The sequence below is a fragment of the Beta vulgaris genome, chromosome 7 (assembly GCF_026745355.1).
Source record: "Beta vulgaris subsp. vulgaris cultivar EL10 chromosome 7, EL10.2, whole genome shotgun sequence".
In the NCBI taxonomy this organism is placed as follows: Eukaryota; Viridiplantae; Streptophyta; class Magnoliopsida; order Caryophyllales; family Amaranthaceae; genus Beta; species Beta vulgaris.
This window is the reverse complement of record NC_079208.1, coordinates 2,243,251-2,270,605: the sequence shown is the minus strand read 5'-3', so window position 1 is coordinate 2,270,605 and position 27,355 is coordinate 2,243,251. Positions and strand designations below refer to the sequence as shown.

At 35.8% G+C, this 27,355-nt stretch overlaps 3 protein-coding genes across 13 annotated transcripts; 1 reads left to right on the top strand and 2 right to left on the bottom strand.

The window, feature by feature from the left end:
* Positions 1-438: 438 nt before the first annotated feature.
* On the bottom strand, positions 439-9,434 carry LOC104898238 (mitochondrial thiamine diphosphate carrier 2). Of its 4 annotated transcripts, none has more exons than XM_010685289.4 (8): positions 9,159-9,430; positions 8,115-8,276; positions 7,046-7,162; positions 6,239-6,350; positions 5,312-5,439; positions 3,858-4,010; positions 2,342-2,488; positions 439-1,148 (listed from the first exon to the last, which is right to left on the bottom strand). In XM_010685289.4, the coding sequence occupies exons 2-8, from the start codon at positions 8,229-8,231 to the stop codon at positions 924-926; spliced, it is 999 nt and encodes a 332-aa protein (XP_010683591.2). In that variant the 5' UTR covers positions 8,232-8,276; positions 9,159-9,430; the 3' UTR covers positions 439-923. The 4 variants fall into 4 exon arrangements, with proteins under 4 accessions (XP_010683591.2, XP_057252145.1, XP_019106268.2 ...); XM_057396162.1 differs by having other exon boundaries at positions 8,115-8,284; positions 9,160-9,430; XM_019250723.3 differs by lacking the exon at positions 3,858-4,010 and having other exon boundaries at positions 9,159-9,434.
* A 2,563-nt stretch (positions 9,435-11,997) lies between these two features.
* LOC104898237 (protein MOS2) lies at positions 11,998-19,495 on the top strand. Of its 8 annotated transcripts, XR_007276411.1 has the most exons (6): positions 11,998-13,790; positions 16,927-17,393; positions 17,605-17,843; positions 17,957-18,044; positions 18,650-18,788; positions 18,888-19,495. XR_007276411.1 is itself a non-coding variant. In XM_048648444.1 (2 exons), exon 1 carries the CDS (start codon positions 12,358-12,360, stop codon positions 13,756-13,758), a length of 1,401 nt encoding a protein of 466 aa, XP_048504401.1. In that variant the 5' UTR covers positions 11,998-12,357; the 3' UTR covers positions 13,759-13,790; positions 14,880-16,129. The 8 variants fall into 8 exon arrangements, 1 of the variants encoding a protein (XP_048504401.1); XR_007276416.1 differs by lacking the exon at positions 18,650-18,788 and having other exon boundaries at positions 17,627-17,843; XR_007276410.1 differs by lacking the exon at positions 18,650-18,788.
* Positions 19,496-19,879: 384 nt separating this feature from the next.
* On the bottom strand, positions 19,880-26,788 carry LOC104898236 (pentatricopeptide repeat-containing protein At1g13040, mitochondrial). Its single transcript, XM_010685287.4, has 4 exons — positions 26,522-26,788; positions 24,183-26,133; positions 23,966-24,063; positions 19,880-20,173 (listed from the first exon to the last, which is right to left on the bottom strand). The coding sequence occupies exon 2, from the start codon at positions 25,983-25,985 to the stop codon at positions 24,432-24,434; it is 1,554 nt and encodes a 517-aa protein (XP_010683589.2). The 5' UTR covers positions 25,986-26,133; positions 26,522-26,788; the 3' UTR covers positions 19,880-20,173; positions 23,966-24,063; positions 24,183-24,431.
* Positions 26,789-27,355: the final 567 nt, after the last annotated feature.

Here is a 27,355-nt window from a genome sequence, read left to right as displayed (position 1 = left end):
TTTCACAATAAGGGTAACAATTTTCATGGCTAAAAAATCAAGGAAATGAGGCGGAAAAAATGTGATAGGAGAAAGAACGAGAAAAAAGACCTTCGGTAAGATGCAAGCTCTAAGGTTACTGCAAAATGTTCTTTTTTAGTAAGTGTGGAGCTCACTAAGAAACCTAAAAGGCAAACTATTCTGCATGACACTATCTGTACTAGGTTGGATAATTCTTCCGCAAAAGACTTCTTGAGTTCTTGTACAGGAAGCCTCACATTTCAGGAAAGTATAATATCAAAACAAGGTACACAAAATATCAGAAGTCGAGTAAATGGCTCCTGAGACAAATGAAACAAATCATGTGGGAATTGCCGGTTGTCGTTAACCAAGCTCAAGAACAAGATTGATAAAGTATATATAACAGGAAATATAGTATGAAATCGGTGCACGACTAGCTCATCAATCAAGAATACTTTATAAGCTTATTGCCACAACAATTATACAGTTACTGCTAGGACAGCAGTCCAAAGTGGCTACATTGCCTAGTAAAGCCTCAAATTCTTCATTTTTATGCTCTCCTTCCGATCCCAATACCTGCCACTTACAACAGGATTAGAATCTTCTGCAGTCGCAACAATTCTTGCAATGCCTGAATAACGGGCATTACATGGCTTCCACACCGAACAAGCCTCGTATATGTGGAAGCCATCTAACACTATATTGGAACATCGCACAATTTCACTTTGCAGGGAATCCAAATCCCAAATTATGGGGTAAGACGAAAGAATTGGTAAAGGGTATGAGAGATAGACCCTTTCATCTTTTTAGGGTCTCCTAAATGGTAAAGAATTGAACACTATAAGCTGAAAGTAAAATAACCAGAGGAAAAAAGCAAAAAAGAGAGAAACCTTTAAGGAATAAAAGAGGGGATGGAAAATAGATTAGCTTCTTGTTACAATGGACTCTAACCACTCAGACGAAAATTCATACGCCACAAAGGTTACAGCACCTGCAGGTGCCGCTTTCACAATGGAAGGAACAATGCCTTTATAGAGACCAGCCCACCCTTCTGCTTGCAAAATTCGCAAGAGTGCATCATACATGTTCTTGTAGGCACCTTGCTCCACTCTTGCTCCATATCGTATATCCCTTTGCAGTCCTTCAATCTAATTAACAGCCCACATAAGTCAGAAGCAAATTCTTTTCATCGTGTCGAGTTGTTTCCGATAAGCGTGTCGGAATAATACTTAAAAGACACAAAAAGAAGAAAAGCAATATTCCATCCCATATTAGTTGCAAAATTTGTTTTTGCTGGTCAAGATAAACTTTGACCATTCTTTTCACTAATATAAAAAGAAAACATATTACAGTCTGGATCTGAAAACAGCAATTGTCAAAGGTGTGGATGCTTAAATACCGTGAAAAGGCAAATGTTGCAACTCAATTAACACAGAGGGAGTATGTTGGATGCAGGATTTAGCAATGAGTAAAAATACCACCCCATACTAATATTTCGAGAAGTCTAGTTGCCAACAGACTATTGGAACGTGTAAGGCAGTTGTGCCTTCATCATCACATCCACATTAAATTACTACTATATGATAATTGTAGTGCATCTCAGTTGAATGGTATAGCATTAATATTTAACCTCAGTAGTCAGTACACAATATAAATGATAACCATAAGACACAGAGACCATAAAACCTTGGTTTATTTTGAGAGAACCAACACAGCAGCAAACCTAATGATATGACATCTAAACTAGTTTCCAAACTCCAACATCCCATGTAAACTGACCTCATTCTGTAATGAACTATCAATTGGTCTCTAAAAGTTTAGGCCCGTTTCCCCTCAAGCATAATCCTGATGGAGAATCAAAGGAGAGAGAATACTAAGAGTAAATTAAATATGTCACTTGGCTGAAAAGTGACTCAGCCATCAACCTCGTATTCTAACTAATGAGAACACAATCTCTTAAAACATTAATGCAAACTCAAGAGTCAGACACAGATTCGTAGAGTATAACAATGACCAAAGTGCAAAGTGCTCCTATGAAAAACCCCACAGTTGGACAACATCCGAAGATGTAAAGCCTAACAAGCGTACCAAGTAAATAGATAAAAGAATTTGTCTTATCAACTTTACTGATGTTCTTCCATTTCAATTCTATTACCAACTACCAAGCTCAACTTTTTGCCAAATCAAGCTGAAACACACCCTTTTGGTTCAAAAAACAACCTATAATTTCCACTTAAGAAACTCAGGGTATGAAATGTATGCCTTTTTGACATTCCTTTAGAATCTTGATGTATTACATTGATTTATACATAGATACCAACAAGATACATTAAATGTTTACCTGGAATCTCTTCTTGATGACATCCAAAGGGTGGCAGACAGCCTTAGCACATGTACCAGCTGCTAATCCACAGATGAAAAGCTGGAAGCTTGAAAGGTTATTGTCGCTGGTGCCATTTTCTCCAGAATATCGAATTTGATTCCAGGCCTACAAGAATTTAATACATGCAACCAAAATGTAGTTAATACAGCATGACAAAGATTATCATAACATATAATATGACATAACATGGGATCCTTCAATAACTTGTATTACTGAAAATAGCTAATTCAAAGATTACACTCAAACCCTTTAGTCATTCTGGAGGGAATATTAACGAGCCGAACCGACACCGAGCGCGAGTTGCTCAGCTTGGGTCATTACACTTCTACTCGGACTCGAGCCGAGTCTCGAGCTTTTTCGAGTTTAAATTTTTTAGTTCAATCTATCTTAAAACTGAACTTAGAGTAAAAGAAATTACATTACTTATATTCTATAAATAGGTTAGACTACTTAGTTTGAGTTTATAAACAAGTATTGTGCATAATGTAAGTATAATTTTTCATTTAATTTCTATAATATGGAAAATAATATAGCTAAAATGTATATCGAGCTTGCTCACGAACTTTGCTATGCCCAGTCTAAAAAATTTCGAGCCGAGCTCGAATAGTTTGTGAGCCAACTAGGCTCATTAACACCCGTAGAAGGGTTTATAAGGTTGCAAAGAGACCTAGGGAGCCCTCTCTAGAAAGAGTAGTACTCTTGGGTAGATCTCTCCTGCAACTATTAGTGTAGAGACCAATAACTCAACCGCTTCGGAGATTAAAATAAGAAAAAATATTTCCTATAAAGATGTTAAGAATCAAATTCAGTCCATTAGATAGGCAGGGATCAAACTTCATGAATGGAGCTAAGTTACTCATTAAGAAGATGGGAAAGTGTGAAGAATGACTAAAAGGAAAAAAAAAAAAAAAAAAACAAACCTCTGAAGTTATAAATCTCAAACTGCCATCAAACAGTCACTTAAACAAGATATCTAAATTGACACAGAACCTTCAAAACTGAATGTCGCCTCTGCTATGAATAAATAAAGAAGTCAATAATCTATTGCACCATGAGTCAATCTCCTGTCATAAGCCACCTATCTATTGTCCCTCTTAGGAGATTGCATCACTGTAGTGCAGTATGCTCAAAAGTATGGCAATTTGTTACAAACAGAAGAAGTACCTTACACCCTAAACATTTGACTTGGCAATTGAACAAGCCAAATTTTAGATACTAATATCCTAGCCATGCAGCTATTTAAGTTTAAATCACTCCCCTAGACAAAACCAGCTATACATATAGTCCTTGTAAACACTACATAGCCAAAATCAGTAAAGGGAGTTAACCCCAAAATTAAAGATCAGGAGCTGCAACAAATTTAAAACGAAAATCCAAAACATTGGTGTACCATAAAAATAACATGGTATAGCTGAAGGCATTAAGAAACAATTAAGGTCTAGAAAGAAGAACAGAAACAGTTAGCAAGTAATACCATAGACCAACGCTTGAAAGTGTCATAAGTGCCAAACTGAAGGCCTGCGTAGGGTATTATTTCAACTAGTGTAGGTGACAAACCAGCATACAATCCCCTCAAGCCACGTGTATCAAAAAGACCTACAAATGCAGACCTCATGTTGGGGTACACCTACATATTAAGCATACTAATATTATAACATGTCCACAGTGATTAAAAAACTCCCGAAAAAAATCTAAGGAAATGAATATAAACAGAGAAAATAAATATCAAATCAAAGAAGCAGGAAGACCGACAACAAATGAGGTCAAATCAATAACTAGAAAATCTGAAGAAATCTTGGCAACATAAGCTCAATGTTTATAAGACACAACCAATAACAGCCTTTGAAGTTGCAACTTGCATACTTCCAACAGATCATGCAGATAATATTTACTATTATTGCTCAAATTTCATGTTAGACTTTGATTAATGGTTGTTCGAATACTGATTCAAGCATTAATATCTTACAATTCTATGATCTAAATCAAAGCGATCAATCCTAGTCCATATAGAATCTTAATATCCATAAATATATATTATAGTTATAAAAAATCGACAGTGTTAGAATCTTTGCGATCCTACAGAAGGGAGCTATAATAGTAGAAGCACAAGTTATATGTTTCTAAGTTTCTAACCTTCTTTAATAATAGAGATTGATGGAACCTTATTGACATTACTATTAGATATATCCATAATCAACCTTAGCAAGAGATATATTATATAATTGAGTATGCCTAGGAATAGTACGCACAGAACACAGTTTTAATGTCTCGTGTACCTTCTAACATAGAAAATAAATCCGCCTACAAATGTACAAGGTCTGACTTGGTTTACCTAAACTTCGGTACATCCGGGGTGTGTACGAAATGTATGACATGGTTGCCTAACTAGGATCACAATTTTTAACTACCTTACAAGTCACTACTATATGTCAAGAATTTGAGAGTTGATGCTAAAGAGTTAATTTTTAGTATTATTAAACTTCAAATGTAAACGATTTTTAGAAAATATTGGAGCATCACTATCATAGTTTTAGTGGATCTTTAGAATCAAACAATTCTGCCATTTGATCTCAATCCTACATCAGGGCCTGATTCTACCAATCCAAAGCAGGAGTATAAGCCTTTCAACGTTACTTTCAGTTTCTAATATCCAGTCAGTCCAATATCATTTGACAAACGCCCACCTCACCCCTCAAATTCACATTGTCCTGAGGTGTCATTGATCATGGCACTGGTGGGCGCATCTATCATGCTCAATAAACAAAGGCATACCGCATACCAATAAGTCTCAACTCTCAAGGTCTATATAGATTGAATGTTCTACAATATTAGATGAAAAACAATTATTATAGAATCTGAAGACTTGCAGACAAAATAACCCAAAGAATTTTGATAATATATACACGGCATTTTTATTGACAACTATACCTTTGGCTCACCCTGTGAAGCCAATATGGTGCGTACAAGATCAAACGGATATGATCCAACAGTGGCGGCACATCCTGCAATGGCGCCGCTGATGTAGGACAAGTAAGGACTCAAATGAATGTGGTCTTCTGCACATCAGAATCAGAAACAGTAAGACAACATGATGTTAAAGTCATAATAAGCTACAACGTTAAGCAACTCTAATATTCAAAGAGGTAGAATCTGATACTAACTTTAATAAAAGGTATCCTCAAATCACAAAAAGATAATATATAAAAGATTTTACACAATATACAGAGCCTCCCACTTAACACTTAACAACAATGCCAATCGAATAGCAGCACCAAACGAGTAGTAGTTATATAGCAAGAACAAATTTGATACACTATCTCTAAACTAAACAAACAGTTGGGAAGTAGAAGGCCAATTTATGCCTTATTATTAAGGGACTAAGAAAGCCGCTTCTTGATTGGAGTATAAGCTCGTATACATACTGTAAAACTGAATAATCACTCCTGAATCCTGCCTTAGGCAAGGACCATATAGAGCACTTGTACAGGAAATTGGAGCCAACAGGAAACCTTCCAACAACATATTCTCACGAACAACGAAGTGAAAGCCATATTATCAGTGTAGACAGCCATAAGTTGATATCTTATAGTCAGCTAACCACTAATTATACAGTCAGCAAAAAATTGCAAGTAACATGGCAATTCACGCTGAAAAGCAATGAGCTGAAATATCAATCTGTTCTCAGAAATAAATTCACACAACCTTAACATTGAAAGTAGCTAAGAGCTCATTCCTAGTTCCCCTGTAATCTGCCAAACTTAAAACATCCTTCCAAAGTAGCTCATCACCCAAAAACCTTAGCTAAAGTACCAATAAAGAAGAAAAGACGTCATATATGAGAAGATGCAAACAAACCTGCCTTGGAAGAGCCAGACATATATGTCTTAAACTTGTGCAAAACCGTGAATTGTATGGATGTATATGGCATTACCATGAGGAGAGCTGGGACATTCCCACGCCAAAAACCCTGCAACAAATCAATATAAGTACAACTCCATAGAGTCATGTAATTGATCTTTGACGTGGACCAAACAAACAGGACAAATAGGAACAACAAAAGTGCAGAGAGGAGCTTGGTTGCACGACCAAAGAATCAATTACCGCTAAGAACTTCGATCAAGAAGCAACCTTTAGTTGACATACAGATGTCAAATTATTTCAACCATGACTCGTATTAATGTTCAACAACAGACCGAAAGGGAAGAGTCAGAAAACTACTTGTGCCACATAGATATGCAGCATGAGAAGTCATATGAAGCTAGCAACTCCCTGACTCCCCACATTTTCTCTCTCAGAGAATGGGATGAACAACAGCCAAGATACACTGAGATACGTTCAAGAACTCTGGAAACTACATGTAATGCTTGCAATACAGCGCTATTTAAAATAAACACATTCAAATAACGCTTCATCAAGTAATGAAAAAATCTGTCACATAAGAATGAACTTTTTAAAATGAGACAAAAAATTACAAAAAACAAGCACAAGACACATAAAGCACAAAACCAAATCCTATTAAGAAAATCTCTTCTGATACTACAAGTATTGCAATTAATGTCGTGTTCAGATTTTCTAGCTCTCTATTCCATGATTTATTCTTATCATAAAGTTGGGATAGTCTTTTATTCTGATCATGAACAATAGAAATGACCACGTTAATACCGGTAGGCCTTCTTCTCTTAAAATGTCTTTAGCTGCCTGTAACATTCCAGTGTACTTGGATCGCCCATACATGTTTCTGTGAAGTAAAGCCCATGAAGTTGTTGGTTCCAGTTGGACCTGTGAGGAGATCGACAAACAAATATGATTTACATGTAAAAGAAATTGCAGAATTAGTAAGCACTCATGCTCACACATGGAAAATCCCATGAATACACATCATGTATAACAACACAAATAGCATGTAGCAGCAGACTTCCTGCTTCTACATTCACATGGAAAATCAGAAGAAAGCAGAGACAGCAAAAGGCAAGGGAAACTCATTAATTGAAATTGCTCATCAAGCTCGTCGGACCTTAATCGATAAATGTATCATCATCGAGGAGACATCTTTAGTAGTTCAATTTTGAACTTCCAAATGGTAGGATTGAAAGATAATTCTAGAGTTCAGAATCTAGACTGAAAAGGATCAGTGCAAGTGCAAAATTTGGATATAGAAAAAAAAAACACGTCCATTTCAAGAACATCGAGAGTAGTCATATAGTAGTCCATACATCAAGAGTACTTATACATTAGACACATTTAAAATAGACCAGTGTATAGAAAAGCCCACCTGAGGCACAAGACAAGGCGATGTCAAAGATGTGAGCTTGTGAGCCACAATACGCACTGAGGTGCATCTAGGCACACACAAAGTGCACATTTTTTCTCACATCAAATTTGTGAGCTTTTTCTCAGTTGTGCCTCACTTCAATAACGACACAACCAGGTTCACTTGGATCTGTATCGCTTTAGTATGCCTTGGGATTTTTTGCATAAGCCCCCTTTTCATTCGTATAAAAACACAGAGGCACTTATATGGCATGAACAGTCATGGATACTTGCACTTGAAACCCCTCTACCCAAAATATATAAAAATCAACATGAAGCTTAATGCTGGGAAGTACTACTTAGGCTAAAATGTCCAGACTAAGTATTACTATCAAATTATGACCTTAGGCTCGAGTAATAGACGACAGCAATAAGCAAAATCATCACATAGAATTGACTTCACAGCAATGTAAGCTAATACCTGAAACCTGATCTTAATGACATCCAGGGGTGATGTAACAGTGCGAGAAATAGCACCAGAAATAGCTCCAGCTGACGAATCAATCAGAGCTCGTTTTAGCTGACCAAGCTCTTCCATTTCCCCCGAAAACTCCCCCTCAGATCAAACTACTATCTGAAAGACCTGAATCCCGCAACACAATCCTCATCACACAAAGCAACATAGATATTAACAACAAACTAAGGAACAGAATGCTGAACACCAACTGTTTCATAATCACCCTTTCCAGTCAATCATGCAAAAATAAAGACATATTCCAAATGCATGACTCAATGAGAATCAATCAACGGACGAACCAAAAAAACAAAAAAACTCCTCAATGCAGTCTAAAATCTTCATTGCAACAACAAATTACTGGGAAAAAGAAAAATGGCAGCTATAAAGCAAAACCCAAATCAAACCCCAAAATTTAGGGTTCCAGATTTTTCACATAATACCTTTAGCCAATACCCACCTCATCAACCCCACATCGAATTCGATTTTAATAAATGAAAAACAAACAAATTATATTCATTATCAAAAATTTAGTAGGAGAGAGAAAATACCCGCCATAGAATTCTCATACACCCCCACTTCCACTTCCCACTTTTTCTTTATGTTCTTGAGTCACCTTTCAAACTTTTGGTATTTTGTCGAGCTGTAATCACTAAATTTATATACTTTATGCACCTATAAATCAAAAGAATAAAAGGGTTTTTCAATCAATTACTAATCTCAATTATTACAAACTTCAATTCACATTTCTTTCTTTTTTCCCCAGAAAAATTCTCCTTCCTACTTACAAAATATAAAAATCTCCACTTTCCTTTATTATTTAATTAAACAGTTGAAGGAGCTAAATTATAAATCACGCATACAAAAATTAATACAAGAAGAAGTAAATAAGCAAGAAAGAAACTATCAAAGACCCAGATTATGGAATTCAACAACTAAGCAGAAAATTTCATAGTTACAATTTAAAAACTGGGTCAAATTAATTAAAAAGAGAAGTGAAAAATGTAATACCTAGTGTTGAAATTGAAGCTGCAAAAATTGTAATTTCCATGGAAATTTTTGAAAATTGGGGGTTTGAATTTTTGTAAGGGTAACACCACCTGATTTCGCCGCTTCACGGCAGTTGAAGGATGCAGAATGAGGAAGAAAAGAATGGTTTTTTTAGGTTTATTTGATTTGATTGAATATATTTTTAGAGGAAATGTGTTGAATTTTATTGTTAATTTATGGGGTTTATTTCTTTTTTGCCGCCTTTAAAACCATTAATGGTCCAATGGGGATTGATTTGAGAAGTGTTCTAATCTAGTAATCTCTTTATATACATTAAATTTGGTGCTGTCTTGGTACATTATTGCCCAAAATAAGTGGTTTTACTTTTCTAAAGAAAGATATTTTTTTATTGAAAAAAGGCAAAATTAGTTATTGCCAAAAAGTAGGATTTTTTTTTCTAAACTTTTTTAAAAGATCTTAATATTCAATTTAAAACAGTAAGGGGTCGTTTGGTTAAAGGTATGGAATGGAGAGGGAATGGAAATAAATAAAGGAGAGAAATGGTAATAAAAATTGTTATAGTTATTGGGTGTTTGGTTCAAGACTTCAAGTCATGGAATGAAAATGAAATGGTAAATATTATCAGTAACTAATGAGTTTTATTACTTGAGAGGGACGGGGAGGTAACAAATTGGGTGAGTCTATTACCACCAAGTAATGAAATGGATTGGTGAAGGGTTGAACCAAACATTAAGAAAACAAATCGGTAATTGATTCCGTTTCTTAGAGCCTAAAAATAATGAACCAAACGAGCTTTAAAAGTAAAAGAAGGTAAGTAAGTATTTTTTGCTCAATTTAGTATTTTCGTCTCGTCTAATTTGGACAAAATTGCCCATTTCTCACTCGGTCCTTTTCTCAAACTTCGCACCTTCTCTTCCTACTCTCTTATAATGGGTTGTAAACAAAAACTTAAAATTACATTTTTTTTAAAACTAAAACAAATACTTAGTTTTTTTTTAAATTACTTAAAACCAAGGCATGTGGTTAAGGATTTTTATGTTGGAGGAGGATTTTCTTATAAAACGCTAAAAAAACAATATCGAAAGTCACCTAAATATCATCTATCAAATAAAGTACATTACACAAATGCACAAACTCTATTTACTACTCGTTTTGGGAACCCTCATCACACCTTCATCCTCTAATATTAACAAATTATTTTCTATAAATCACAAACTCATTTTGGTTGGGTCATACAGTTATATAGATAACAATATCAGGACAACCAATTTGTTACTAGTTGTGTTTGTTTGGAGTGAAATGGTAACCAGAACTGTTACTTTGGGGGGAAAAAAAAAACTGATTTGAAACCTTTCCTTACCTTGCAGTAACACTTTACAGGTCTTACCTTATATATATAACTCATACACTTCATCATGTATTGTCCTAGGTTTGAGAAAGAAATATATAGCAATCTTCTTTATTGATAAGTTTTGACCTATAGTGCTTATATGATACTAGATAAAAGTACTTTTATTATAAAGACATGCTAGTCATATTATAGATTATATGGATTCTATGACTTAGATGAAACAAACAAACACTTCCTCACTTCACATAATAATCAATATATTGAGGTGTTGTTTGGTTGACATAAAAATTATAAAAAATACAATTTTTTAGAAGGTGAGAAACAATAGTATTCTTTGATTGACAAAACATGGGAAGCTACACTTTATAGGAAGTCCTCCTTCCAAAAAATGGAGTAAGTTGTCTACCTAAGCCCCCCTAGGTAAGTGGAACTTCCAATGGAAATTAACTTCGTAGGTTATAGAAAATTTTCCACTTCGTAGAAAATAATTAGAGCATTTTCTACTTCGTATGTTATGCTCATACATGGAAAATCTTCTTCCCGGGAGATTCTACTTCCTATATATGATCAAACGAACGACACCTTATTTTCATCGGTCCCACATTAATTGATACATTTCTTAAAATGATATGGTCCCACCAATTCAATATTATATCTCCCTCTTACTTCAAAAAGTTGAGGCCCCACAATCCACTACCAACAATAAATTAATGAAGTTAAGTAAAGCTACTAAAAATATATGCCGGTAAAATTGTATCAACTAATATATGGAAAGGGAATATAACTAAATCATAAATTTGACAATTTCATTAATAATTCTATACTACTATTGTACTTTTCCTCATTTGTTCTAGTTTATTTCCAGATTTTATTTCGTAGCTAGGGTTTCGATAATTGTCCATCAGCTATGGTAGTTGTATCAACTAATATATGGAAAGGGAATAGTATTTGTTTTTGTCTTTGTTTTGTTTTATGGTTTTCGATAATCGTCCATCAGTTATGGTAGTTGTAGTCCCTTGCATGGGGTTAGTTTATTTTCCATGGATGGAACTTGGTTCCTCTATGCTTATCATAGGGGGTTGTTTGTTAGGTATACTTGTGTGTTTGTGTTTAGATACGAGTGTTAGAGTTACAAGTTGAAGGTTGTTTGTTTATCGGAATTTGTGCAAGGCCATAACACCTGTCAATTATTCGGTTACAATCAATTGAATTAAATCTAGTTCTACGTCAAAACTACATTAGATCGTTAGACTCATCATGAAATGCTACAACAAACAACAATAAGTAAGCCGAGGGTTTTCAACTTTTCACAGATTTTGGATCAACCCAATATTCTTGATTTGACTAAGTTAGAACCATGTTTATTTCAGTCTAATATATACTGATTAGTTCTTGACTTATACTAGTATATGTATAATTTTTTTTAATGAATGACTTTTTCATTTCAAAATGAAATATCATAAAGATTATATTCTTGTAAACGTGTATATTCTAGTTAATGACATTACCTCAATAACATGAAACCTACCTACTTACCTATACATCAAGTAACGTTGACTTGACGGTAAAAATTTGGATTCATGACTTCAAGATTATGAGATCAAATCTCATTAGGGGTTCTTTGGGATAAGGTTTACCTTACTATTCTTCGTCTCTTCAAAGAGTCTAATTTGCAAATCTGGCTGATTATATATGTACGAGGTGACAGTTCATTACGGTCTTTCATCGTACCAACTTTTAGAAATATAAAAATGAAAACATACGTATATAACACTTTCAATTGCTTCGAGTTTTTCACAACAGTTTACTAGACTCCATTATAGTCTCTGCAATACCGTTTGCAATAACATGAACATGAAGTTCTCAATCCCCAAACAATCTTCTTCTTCAAAACCTAAACTCTCACAAAATTCCACCGATTCTTCGCAAAAACTCCAAATCAATCACGAATTTCTCACCGAATTCGACCCTTCCAAAACCCCAATCGAAAATTCCGCCCCAAAAAAGCTCATAATCCCTCCAAAGGAAAACGAATGGCGTCCCACCAAGAAGATGAAGAATCTCGAACTTCCCCCAATTCATTCCGGCGGAAAACCCCTAGAATTTGAGATCGAATCGGAAGTTACGGGCCCCGCATCATCTGGGTCGGGTATTTCGTACGGGCTTAATGTCCGGCAACCCGGTATCAATGGTAAGGAGTTTGATCCCAATATCCCTAATTCAATTGATACGATTATGCTGAAGAAATTGAGAACTGATTTAGATAGGTTGCCTGAAGATGAGGGTTTTGATCAATTTCAAGAGGTTCCTGTTGAGGGTTTTGGGGCTGCATTGTTGGCTGGGTATGGGTGGAAAGAAGGAATGGGGATTGGGAAGAATGCTAAGGAGGATGTCAAGGTGGTTGAGTATAAGCGAAAGGCGGCGAAAGAGGGGTTAGGGTTTGATTCTGAGGTTGGGATTCCATCGAAAAAAGATAATGGGAGTAATAGGAGTGGAGAGAAAGAGGGGAATGGTGGAAATTTGAGGTTTGGGGTTGGGAAGGAGGTTAGGATTATTGGTGGGAGAGAGATGGGGTTGAAGGGTAGAGTTATAGAGGTGTCACCGGGAGGTGAATTGCTCGTATTGAAGCTTTCGCGGAGTGAAAAGGAAGTGAAGGTTCGTGCAAGTGAGGTCGCGGAGTTAGGTTCTTTGGAGGAAGATAAGTGTTTGAAGAAGTTGAAGGAGTTAGAGATTCAAGGTTCTAAGGAAGATATGAGGGGAAGGGTTAAGAAGGGTAAGGATTTGTCGAGTGAAAGGAAGGAGAGTAAGAAAGATAAAGATGAGGGTAGAAGAGTTAGGGAAGAAAGGGTGCAGGTGAATGAGAACAGGAGTAGTAGTAGTGTTCCTTGGCTTATGAGTCATATTAGGGTAAGAATTATTAGCAAGTCTTTTAAAGGAGGAAGGTTTTACTTGAAGAAGGGTGAAGTAATTGATGTTGTTGGACCTACGACCTGTGATATATCGATGGACGATGGTAAGGAGATTGTTCAGGGAGTAGAACAGGATATGTTGGAAACGGCACTTCCTAGGCGAGGTGGCCATGTTCTCGTTCTCTTTGGAAAGCATAAGGGGGCATATGGCAGTCTTGTGGAGAAGGATACAGAGAGGGAAGCTGGTGTAGTTCAAGATGCTGATACAAGGGAGCTGCTCCGTGTGCGGCTGGAACAAATTGCTGAATTTCTTGGGGACCCAAGCTATATTGGATATTGATTACGAACGCTGTATTGAACCAGTATGCCAAGGTGATTTACCAGGCACATTAAACTACTGGCTTGTAATTCTGCTTTATAATGTTGTATAATTTGCGGGAATGGCTTTATCAGAATTTATGCAATGCTAGATTTTGATATCTAAGCTAGTTTTAATAAGACTTTTTGTCTTGTTATGTGCAAGGAGTTATGCTATGTGTTTAAGCTTGAACCATACAGATCAATACTATGAACTTGTTCGCTATTTGTTCTTGTATCAATTACTTGCAAGCTTTGAGATTTTTAACTGAATAGTAGTCGTAGAGGTTTGGAATTGGTATGATAAACTGACTCAGTGTCTAGTATAACATAGTGTTAGGTACTGAAGTTCAGGAGTCCTATTTGCTAATGTAGCTTCTTTGGTCAACAATGTTTACTTAAGACACTGAGTGAGACTAGACAGTAATACCTCAGAGCACTAGCATAACGGCTATACGATCACTTATTAATCCAGTCAGTTAGTTTAGTTAATGCTAGGCACTGAGTCAGATTAAACAACTAGTACAGTAGTACCTCAGATCATCATTATCGCTTGGAGGTTGTTATGGGCTCAGCACTCTGCATGTTAATAGTACAGGGAAGTGTCGAGGGTCTAACTGTCATTTAACACACTAACAAATAATCAAACCACGTAAAAGAAAGGGAGGAAATAAAGTGATCCCAAAGAGAGAAATGGGTCTATGCTAGCTTTAGAAGAAAGCAATTTTTTGTTAAGCCCAACTGCATTCATGAATTTGTACCCCAGATTGTGTTTTTAGGGAAATGAAATGGAATAAAAAAAAATTACAACCCATTGCGTGCAAATGTCAATTATAATGGCAAATATGATAATGTAACTTCTTGTTGAACAAAAATTTTCTGTTACACTGAATCAGACTAGAAACTGATGCCTCATACCAGCATCAGAGGTATTTAATCACTTATTAACCCAGTCAGTTAATGTAGTTAATGCTAGGCACTGGAGTCAAATTAGACACCTAGTGCCCTGGATCGCCAGTAGCACATGGAGATTGTTGTTAGTTTCTAGTCACTGTTGGTCTGATCATTGTGACGGTTTGGCAGCTAAAGTTTGATAATTGTTAGGAACTGCAATCTGTGGAATCTAAGAAACCATTTTGCTCTTATGATGGGAATGTGTAGAGGATGTGGAATTCAAATGTTATGGTTTTCAATTCATCAGCGTTTTGAGATTAGATCCATAGTGGAAGGATATCGAAGGGTAGGATTATTTGAAGAAATGCTGCAAGTGTTGCTGACATGGAGGATATTGACTATACATTGGGTAGGATCTCATTTAACATGGTACTCTAGTCATATAGTTTGAATTATCAACCGTCCAGAGTGTTGCTAACATGAAGGGTAGTGGCTATTCATTGGGTAGGATCTCATTATGAACTGTCCTAGATGGCTCTGTTGATGGCAAAATCAAAAGGCTTAGGCTTGGACTTTCAATTAGAAATTATAATATTCTGCTAAACTCGTGTTTAACTGTTATGTCATTGCTGCAAGATCTAAAAATGTAACCATTTCACTAGAAGAACTGCTTGTAGTGTTAAAGGGTGAAGAAGCCATGTCAATACAAGTATTGTTAGGATCGAAGCTGGATTTGCACAGAATGCACCTAAGTACGTCCTAGTCTCCTACGTAATTATGCTACAGTGAATATATGAGCTGCGTTTCAGATTTACTTCTGGGGAATATAAAGTTCCTGCTGAATTTATGGTAGTCTCTGGATTAGGCAAACATAACAGTGTTAGAGGTCAATTGTGAGAGAAAGCCTTGGTTTGAGAGATAATGCACCGTAGAAAAGTTCTCTGAGGGTTGACCAAAATAACATGGGTTGATTTATTGCCAAAGGAAGATGTGTTAAAAGACTGGTTGTGCCGAGAATGACTGGATGGTTAGCATTAGGGATTTCTGGGTAGTGTTTCTCAGTATATATTTTTCTTCAGCGACCGTCTTCCGCAGTTAATGTAGCTCAACAGATGAAATAAATTACACTTTATTACTCACTATGATTTCGTGTCGCTCCTAAAATGTGTATGAAGAATTGTTCGTGGACTTGGAAAATATATTATCGCTAAGGAGTTTCCTGGACTAATAGTCAAATGCAGTTTCTTGGTCAACCTAGTGAGAAGTTGGTACACTGTCTACCATATTTATGCATGTAAAATTGCAAATTACCTTTTTCTCAAGTAAATACTTTATATGATGATTATTCTCTATAAGATCTGTAGGTCTTTGTCCTCCATTGCTATATATCAATGACTCAAAGAGGCATGTTTGTTACACAATTGTTACTTAGATAGACTGTTGCACTGCGCTAATAGAAATTTCACTGATAAAATCGGCAGAACATGCTGTTACAGGGTGTTTGTATAGCATGTTCACCAACTGTCTTGCCTCATCTTAATTTTATGTATAGAATTGTCATATGAAGCATATAGATTTCAAGTGAAATTGTGTGCTCAGTTTATGGTGCCAAGAAGCATGTCACTATGTCTGTGCCATGATCTAAGATCTTTGTTGTTAGCTGGTATTAGACGTTGATGCCAGTAAATTTGCCTTGGTTTCAGTTTGAATCAGCTGGTATTAGACATACTGCTTTATTTAAATTTAATGCAATGTTGGATTTTGAATAAGTGAGTTGTTATTACTTTGTCTTGGTATGTGCCAAGTGATATGCTATGTCTTGAAGCTTGAACTATAAGCATAAATTCTACTGACTTGTCTCGTATTTGTTCTTGCATGCAATCACTTACAAACCTTGAGATTTTGAATATAATAGTAGTTGCAGAAATGTGGCAGTGGTTTGATAAACTGATATAGTTTCTAGTTGAAAGATCTTAGGTATTGAGGTTCAGGAGTTTTATTCGTTAATATGGCTTTTTGTTCAATAAATTAATTTGTTTACTGAATGAGACTAGAAACTAATACCTCACATCACCAGCATAAGGGTTATTTGATTACTTATTAACCCAGCTAGTTAATTTAGCTAATACTAGGCACTGCATCGGACTAAATACCTCTGATCATCAGTAGCACATGGACATTGTTATGGGCTTAATACTCTGCATGTTAATAGTACAGGTAGTATTTATGGTACTCTAAACCACTATATTGCCTCCAGGAAGTATAATTAGTTTCCAAATTGCTCCTCTGTTCGAGAGTTGGTGGTGACAGCACTGCAGTTTGAGATGAGAGAGTCTCCGCAAGTAGTCCACTGGCTAGTGGCTACTGCTGGAATATTGCAGGGATCTCTTCCATCAGATGATACTTTTGAATGTTCTGATTCTGGTGCATCAGATGATGCTGTTAGCAGTGGAAAAACAAACCATGCAATGATAGTTGATACTTGATAGTAGTCTTTATTTTGAGTGTATATTTTCCATGTGTACACTAGCAGAGGGTTCAGCACCTTGCTTTGCAAGACTTAGGCGGGGAGTTCTCTCTTTTATTGGAACTAAACAGGTTGCTGCAATACCCATAAGGCTCTTCACAAGTAGTGCTATTGCTCGGCCAGGCAAACCTATCTCTTCTGCTGGTGTGAGACTTTCTGGACTAGCTTGTCATCATCATAGTTTGATATGAGTTCAGGTATGACTCATTTGATGTGATAAATACATACTATCCAATCCATCTAAGGAAAACTATACAATACTTAATGGCACTGGTGATTGATTTTATTATTGGCAGTATACTCTGAAGCCACAGCTCTGTTGTTTGCTTTAGTCAAGTTGCTATATTTATATTTATTAATTATTTACTAAGTTTTCTATACCAAAGGATGATCTTGAGGGTTTGACAGGTCATCTCCGATTGACGTTTAGAACTCCCCTGTACCTGCCTTTTCTAGAGCAGTTTGCTTGATGAGAAAGAGAAGAGTTTCGAACACAACTGGTTAGCTCTTTAGATATTGGCCATGAGCAGTCTTCTTCATGACCAACCATATATCATTGGAGTCGTGGGCATTTATCAAAACCTCTTCTCACGACATCAGATGGTAGTGAATGATTAAATAGCCAAAAGGGAAGCAAAGCTTCAAAGGTAAGATCTGCCTTGGACCTCATCGTGAAATGCCAGCACTTTCATAAGTTGGCTTTGCTTTATGTTATTCTCTTATTATTATGTCTGATGAATATTGTAAATTGTATTTGTAGGCTGCTTGTGATGTACTTGGAGGCCAATTTTGGTTTGTTGATGGATCTGTCAGAATCTCTGACATCAAAGCACCTGAAAAGTGATCTGGTTAGGGGTCTTCTTTGGTCTATTGTTGCTTATGACTTGTACTGTGGTTCTTGTCAATGCTATTTGTACTGCTAGGAATTAAACATAATATAGTGCTTCCTATAAGAAAGATAATTTGGCCAATATGTCAAGACTTCTGATATTCTTGTGTTTGAATTGACTTCATTTGAGCATTTGACATGTTAATAGCGTTGCAACTTTGAGGACAACTCATAATTTTACTTTCAGAGTGGACATTGAAAATTTGGCTTGGAAAACAGTGTAGCACTGTATTATTATCTTCATCTTTTTTTAGGAAGCACTGTGTTATGTTTAGTTACTATCTATAATGTCAGTATTTACCGTTTTGATAGTGTGTCTCACAACTCACAAGACATGTTATAAGAACTTAAAAGAGCTGTATAGCAGGGGTTTATTATGTTAACTTGCTAATTTACTATCCTTAATGCCGTAATATACCATTTGGAAATTGTGCTTCACAATAAGAGTTGTATAAATGACGTCAAGGGTTGTACAGTAAGAGAATGAGTACTTTCGAGTTTAAGATATTCACTAAAGATACGTTCGACCTTTCTTGGCAATTTCCTGAACATATTTGTCTTTAGGGCCTTGGCTTGTTTATACTACCAAGCTGCATATTCACAGAGTCGAAAGAGTGAATCGGTTTTCACCCAGGGTTAGATGTGGCTAAGGTGCACGAGTACTTTGCCAGTCACACTTGAAATTATATACATGAAAACTCTTGTAAGTGGAGCTTTTGTAGATAAAGACAAGCACACATTTTTTGAATTTTATTGCGTGGTTCTACCTGACCATGTGTTTATTTTATTCCACTTTCTCCAGATCCTCACTGCATCTCAGGCTAGTGACATACAGTTCCTAGATGCTAGAAATCGCAGCAATGCATACCTCACAATCGATGCCCATAGGGGCTGATTCACAGCCCTGGCAGTTCTTTGGCATGCTCCAAGAGTCTAATCATAGCCAGTGGTTCTGTAAAGCAGCTTATTTAAGTACCTTATCAAGTGCTGCTCGGCGCTTGCTGCGGGTGCTGCCAATTCTTTTGTTACCTTTTGTGCTGATGACTATATGTTGAAGCCAAAGACTATGGTTTTGCTTAAGATTCAACATGTTGCAAAGTGATTGAGGTTCATGTAGAAGTTGCAATGATGTGGGTTTCTCAGGAGATTCTTTGAGAATGAATTGCAAAAGTTGTCATTTGATTTTATACTAAGATATTTGTCTAATAAGTTGGAAAAAAGTGCCTTGTATAATAAGGAGGGAGGAATGCTTATCCTTCCACAATTTGCAGAGGGAGGTGTCAGGTGTATTATATTGTATGATCAACAAAATATGGTATAAAACACGGGATGATCAATATGAAAAAACGATCAGAATTGTCAATACTTTCCCCGTTTCGAATTAAATGCAACAATTCCACTTTTTTGCTATTCGCACTTTTCATTTTGACTAAAATTTGTGATTTGTACATACTGAAAAATATAATCAAGTGAGATCTTATTAGATTTATCTCGTGACGGATTTTTATAATACTTTTTATAATTTTTACTTATATATAATTATAGATATTTGTGAACAAAATAATGTCTCGAAATCTGTGTAAAAGTGGATTTGTTGCATTTAATTTGAAACAGAGGAAGTATAACAGATTTTTATGTCATTTCTCGTCTAATGTAGTCTATAAAATGGTAATATGAATAATATGGCAGCATTACACATAGTTGAGTGTGAATAATTAGCCTCTTGAATGGTACTTCAGATGCGTGTACAGAGGAAGTCCGGAGTAGATTTGAACAGAAATCCACTAGAAGAAATTATACTTTTCACTGAAATTGTTATATAGGCCAGCTTTATTCAGTTATATAAATATCGGCAACTGGACTGTAATTATACCCAGTGCCACCAGTTTGAAACTTTTCGAAAAATACTACAAACTATGTTTACATTGCAAGGGTTTCAATCAACAATAAGTCATTGATACACCATTCTACACCTTTTCTTTCCGTTCAAATGGCTTGTTAAAAGACTTCAAAACGATTAAAAAGTAAGACCATTTGTAGTGGCTGTGGCATGATCGCCGCTCCTTTCGTTACTTGTGAATCTCAAAACTGGAGAAAAGAAAAGAACGAAATGAGAAGTTGTAGCATACAAACTAGACTTATAATACAAGCAGCTACCAAATACAGTAGCATGTTGCAGACATGCTTGAGAGGGCTAGAAACACAAGTCTTTCCTGTCAAACTAGACACTCAGCTCAAAAAACTGAACAGCACTGTGATAAAGAGAACTAAATGAAAACAGACTCAAATTTTTTTAGAAAAATCTCCATGATTTTCGCCTAAAATGAAGTATCAAAGTGTCCACAACCCATATCAGTATATGTCAAGGATCCGACACAAGTATTTGAAGTAACATAAATTGCGCAAGTAACATCGGAAAATATCAACTCTCTCTTCATTTCCGATGTTTTACATCTCATCAAATTAACCACAAACAGAACACGCAGATGAAGATACAAGTTGTAACACTAAACCTATGTTTTGGAAACAGCATAGCTTCCAGTTAAAGTGAGGGGTAGGGCATGCGCGGGGGGGGGGGGGAGAAGCCTTAAAAACAGAATCCTAATAAATAATTAGTTGTAATTGAACAGAACCATTGACAGAAGTTCTAATCAGAAATTGAATGAAAAAGTGTTGTATGTTACTTCGACTCTTCAATATGTTCACATATACGTATCAGTACTCCAACAAGGGTATGGGATCCTTGGCGCTTAAATTCAACCAAATCTTTGTAGCGAGAAAAATGTACAAGAGGGGAAGAAAAGAAATTGTATCAAACTGTGTATGCTTACAAATGTGCTTGAGATCAACCTTCAATTTAGTACTATTTATTACATGAAAGCACACGCAGAAGGTCGTCCGAAAAAGGAATTTGTTTAACAGATGACGTACCCCCCTACCAGTCAATGTCCAATTTTAAGACTGTATTAGAATATGTACTCGTACTTAGAACTAGTATCCATGTCTGCATAACATAGAATGTGGCCTAAAAATGATATCTTACTGTTAGAGCAACATCACAAACATAGTTACACATAAATATTCATTGAACTCTAATATCGCTTGCAAAAGTTTTGTACTAAAATAGAAAATGCAAACAGACAGCAGTGCCGCACAGGAAATTTATGAATTCTGAATCAAGCAATCAGCCTCGAATTCAAATGGAATTCCGAGCCTTCCAGTTTATCTTCCTCAATATTTCTTGATAGATTACAACTTAGTTTCAGTTCCATATTTCCAAACAAGCAACAACAATACAAAAAAATCTCATAAGAAAAGAAGAGAATGCAAAAACCCTTATTTATATAACACGACTCACATTACATATCGATATATCAATTATCAACATCAAATGTTTAGGCATACCAAAGATTGGCCATACAGTTCACCGGGAGGATTGCCCTCCCAGTTCATTCCTAAAGATTGAGACAGTAAAGGACAGATCTTATGTCCATATGACAGGAGTAAAATTAAATAAAATTCATCAAAAATTCCACCAAGTCTCACTGCCTAAGATTTCCAAACAATAAAAATTGAACATAGGTAAAATAAAAAGTGAACATTATGGCCATATAATCAGCTATTTTTCCAGTTTTCTTGTCTACAGTAATCTTTTCAAATGTCTCAGACGATTTACATAAGAATTTTTCAGAGCACTAGCACCAATCACAAAATTAGATAGATAAACACTTTGGTGCATTATAACAATTGAGTCAACTATACATACTCCCTCTGTCACTTTCTGTTTGTCCCATTGGGATTTGGCTCCACTTTTCAAATTTGTGAGTGAAAAAGGTAGGGAGAAAAATGTTGGTGGGTGGCCTCCGATATCAGAGAATAAGTAGATTGGAAAAATTGTCATATAAAGAGGTGGACCAAAACCAAACATTTAGGGACAGTCCGAAAAAGAAAAAGGGAGAAACATAGAGACACAAGGAGTACAAAAGAAGTTCAATAATAAGTGGTCAAGCGTAAGAGAATTAACACCAACTCCCGAAACTTAATTCATGACAAACAAAAGAAAATGGGGAAAATAAAAAGGGACGGAGGGAGCACAAAAAGGTACAATCATTACAGACTTTACAGTAGTCCAGCATAAGAGGATAAACACCAATGACCAAGAATTAATTCACGACACAAGCCCAAGAAAGTATCTAGCTTCCGTGACTTCTTCAAATATCAAATTCAAATCTTATTACAAAGCAGAAGCCTAAGTCAGATAAAGAGCTGAATGTCGCAAAAGAATTTGCTCAGGTAAAGAATACAAGTTGACACCAATCATCCAAGTTAGTCCATACATTATCCAGATGGCCAAGATACCAGGAGTGAGATCACAAAAGGAACACATCTAACCACAGGAAACTGTCAGGACTAAGGAATACTAAGACTCCAATCACCTCAATGAAGAGAAATTCTGCACTTCTCCCTTACCCCATCACATGTTCCCCGAGCTGCTTACATCACCAACTAATAAGCAACCATTCATATATTACAAGATAGAGCAGTTTTTCAATAGGTCTGCAGCTATGTATACAGACCCTTTAGTCAAAGAAAACATTTTCCCAAATGAGTTCTAAGATAAAAGGGACATCTGAAGTGGATAGATCTTCATGTTAATGGAACATAGTTCCAATCCTACATAGCTCGGAACCTCTGGACTCAATCCTAAATTCCTAATAGTGTAATAGGAAAGTTCATTGAGGAGAGATTAAATCATCAACATCACACTCATAACTGCTAAGCAAACTTCTATATTGCGACAAATCTTCACATTAAGAATGGGGGAAAATAAGCAAATGCTATAGTGCCAAAATAAGTTTCACTAATAGAGGATGAAAACCAAGATTCTACAAAAGGAGCTCGAGAACTTGCACTAGCTTGGATTCACATGGCTAAAGTGATTAAAATGATCATATTAAATTCAACAAGTTGTGCCCACAAAGTCTTTAAGTTCATCAACTGTATAACTAGAACCAAAACCTGAATAATAAAAGATAATCTGCTTTGATTTGAAAACCAATCATTCCCTTTAACATTTTTTGCAACAGCGACTTCTAAAATGTGAGAAAAAGACTGCAGATGCGAAATTTTTCCGAAGCCCAAAAACCAAAAGTCAAAAAAATGAGAGATAAGGACCAAAGGAGGAGGACAGAATTTATAGTCAGTGTCCTTCATGAAAGGGTTTCCACATCCAGGTGAATAATCAATAATGTCACAGGTGCCGTTCTTCTACTATTTCTAGGACCTACATGCAACAAAACATCAAGAAGCCTACTAGTATAGCAGCCGTACTAATAAGGGTAAAGGCCCCCCCTACACTTTGCAAAAGGAACGAGGCAAAAGTGTTGAGAGCAGACAAACATTTAAGTAGCAAACAAGATATCCTGGTCTCAGAGATAAGGGATGCAACCAAAGAAACGTTTGTGCACCAGTGAGAGGTGGGAAGGAAGATCACATAAGGCCCTTTTGACAAATAAGGGGAGTGGACTTAACACATACGGTAATAACAAGAAGCAACTCCCGTATCAACATGTTTCAGTCATATACGTATATTTACACAAACACATATAGAGAAACATTGTCAAAAAATATGTAGTTGCATCAAATTTACATAACTAGACACCATCAACCATATAGCACATGCAAATCAGGTATTGCGGTCTACAAGAAACAACACATAGATGCAATGACGACCAACTGATTTCCCCATCAGAGAAAAAAAAAAGAGATCACCAACTAAAAACATTGTTAGATATATAGTAAGTCAAAGTTCTCCATTGAGTAAGCGTACATCCCAATAATGAAATACTTATAGTAGCAAGGGAAAAGACAACATCCTACCAGATATTGGCTGCAATGATGTAGGTTGTTCCTGTCTTCAAGTTTAATTCCTTAGCCACTAACCTTGACTTGAATCTCAGAGCAATAACCAATAAAACCTAAAAAAAGAAAAGAAAACAATCTTGTCAATCAAAATTCAAAGGCACTCAGATTAGCATCAGCCAAGATCATCATATGTGGTCATGACATCAATTACAAGCTGAGATAAGGTTCTAACCAATGCCCCGTCTTAACTTGTTTGGTGTACATTCCCTGAAAAATCAAAAGGTTATACAAACATCGAATACAGAGGTTGCAAGACATTGCTGATGAATAGAACAGACATATAACTGAAATGGCTCCTTTTTGCGCAAATCAGCATTTAAAATTCCAGCCCAGTTTTGCAGCCAAGACATTGAGGACACCATCATGCCATGTCTTGCAAACAGGATCACTTAGTGTTTGAATCAGCTAGTGCCTAACTTAATTATGAAGTGTCTTTTGAATGGAGTGCGTTGATTAGCCTTTCAGAGATAGATCTATCTAGAGTATATCCCTTTTCCATCATTTGGTCCCATAGCGTACAGGCCACTGAAATCTGATTTTCCCGTATCAGCCCTCCAATTATCAACTTAAAGGTCACCTCATCAGGACAAAGTCCTCTATTTTGCATATTGGTGTTCAAACTCATAGCCTCATTTATTCTAGAAGCTTTGCAAAGCCCACTCATAAGAGCATTGTATGAAATTACATCTGGTGCAGTTCCATTCTCTATCATATCACTGAAAACACACTGAGCCATATCAATATTGCCGGTCTTACAAAGATGGTCTATAATTATGGTATACAAAACACAATCCGGAAAAATGCCCATTCCAGTCATTTGATCAAGAAGTTTCTTGGCAACATAGGAACTACCTTCTCCAAGAAAAGCTTTTATGAGAATGGTAAATGTCATAGTATCGGGGATGATACCTTTTCGAAACATTTCCTCAAAAAGCTTATAAGCCCTTTTAGTGTGATGTCCACTGCACAGTCCCCTGAGAATAGTATTGTACGAGACGACATCACATAACCCTTTTACTTCCATCACATCAAGCAACAAGTAGGCCTTGTCCAGGCGATTAGCTTTACAAAGACCCTTCAGAAATTGGTTATAGCTATATATATCAGGTGCCAGTCCATTCATTTCCATCTTCTCCATCAATTTCTCAGCCTCTACCAGCATAAGCTGATCACAACAAAAACCCAAAATTATATTATAAGTGACTCGATCTGGCTCACATCCATTCCTCTTCATGTATTTTTTGATAGTTAGTGCTTTATTGATCTGGCCAGCCTTACAATACCCACTGATAAGAGAATTATAGACCAGTATGCCTATAGGTACTTCACATTTCATCATATCAACTATAAGTTCGTAAGCTAAATCAACTTTACCACCGCCACATAAACCAAGAACCAGAGCCCTACAAGCTTTATCATCTGGTTTAAATCCATTCTTTATCATAGTATGCCAAATCTCAACTGCATTTTCATATCGTCCTACCTTACATAATCCACTGAGGAGTACAGTATATGTTACAACATCAGGCTGTCTTCCCTTCTGCATCATGTCCTGTAATAAGCTTAGAGCTACATCTGTTTGATTTTCCTGACACAACAAATGTAGGTATATATTGTATGCCCATATGTCCGGCACAGAACCAAGCTTTTCCATATCTTTTAGAAGACTCTCTATGAGCTGAAAATTCTTCACTTCACACAAGGCGCATATAAATCTCGAATATGTAAAAGAAATCAAAGAAAACCCTTGTGGGATCATTGTGTTGTAATAATGCTCAGCTAAATCAAGATGGGATTGCTTGATAAGAACCCCAATAAATCGATTGTAATCTATACTAAAAACTCGACAATTTGAACTAATCATCTCGTCAAAAGTTTCTATTGCTTGGTTGATAAGTCCTGCTTTTACAAATCTGGATATAAGAGCTCTATAGATAGATCGGTGTTTGCCAAAACCGCAAATCATATCATGCATTCAAGCTCTATGTCGAATGCAACAACACTTTCCACTGGGATCAAAACCATGTCCATCTACACCTCAACACAGTTTAGCCAGAGTTGTTTCTCTTCCCTTCCCTTCCCTTTACTTCTGCTCTTCTTTTCGACACTCGAGCTACTCCCACCTATTTCATAATTTCAACCATCAAAACATTGTGCTAAAAAGAAGCAATATAACAGAAACTCTTATATAACTACATTCTATTCATTAGACCTATAATCATCACCCATTATACAAATATTCAGCATCGATGAAAAACACATTGCAATTGAACAGCTTAACTATCACTAAACTAATTATCATACAATCTAAACTCAAAGATATTACCTTTATTATTATTACAAAGTAGCCTTGAAAACCCAAAAAGAAAATAATAACCACCTACAAAAATCTGGATTTTTTTAGCATACTAGTTAATGATTTCTTATTTAAATTCTTACTCAAATATCTAATGGTAGACTACAAAATTGAAATCATAAAACTAATAATAGTAAAATTAGTCCTAAACAAACCTTCAATTTTTTGAATCGTGGAAAAAATCCTTCAATTTCTTTCCTCGAAATGTAACTTGAATTGATACTGGAAATATGAAATTGAACTTTCAAGATAGAATACTGGAGTGGATGAATATGAATGCAGACTTTAATCTGTAAAGAGATGAAATTTCCCTTGCAATCGCGCAATTTCTACTGATTCGAATTTGGAGTGTTAGGGTTACAAACTCCTTTAGTTCTTTTCTATGCTTTTACCTAAGAGGTTATTAAGTCAAAATTGTAACAATGGAGAAGCCCTAAGTCTAAAATGTACCCCCAACTTACTTTGGTATAAAAAAATGTAGAAACTTTGATACGAGTGTTTATAATTTAGGGTCTATTCTCCTAATTTATTCCCAATTTAGTTTAATTTATTCAGTTTAGTTCAGTTTTAGTTAGTACTGTTTAATTCTTAATTAATTTATTATCATTATTATTGATTATAATCTAATTCAGTTCAGTTGCAATCAGTTCACTTCAATTAAGTTCAGTTCACTTCAATTAAGTTTAGTTTAGTTGCAATCAGTTCAGTTGTTTTATGTCGAAGAGAACATGTCCCGCTCTATTTTTGGACTGAACTTAATTGAACTGAATTAAATTTGTGTGAATTGAACTGAAATGAAATGAAATAAATTGAATTGAACTCAAATGGATAAAAATTGTGAGATGAAACTAAATTAACTGAAATAAACTAAAATTAATGTGTCTGAACTTAACTGAACTGAATTGAATTTTTATTAATTTTGTCCAAAAGAAGTGAGCCTTACTCCTTTTTTTTTTTTTATTTGTTATATTGTTCCTTTGGAAATGAAG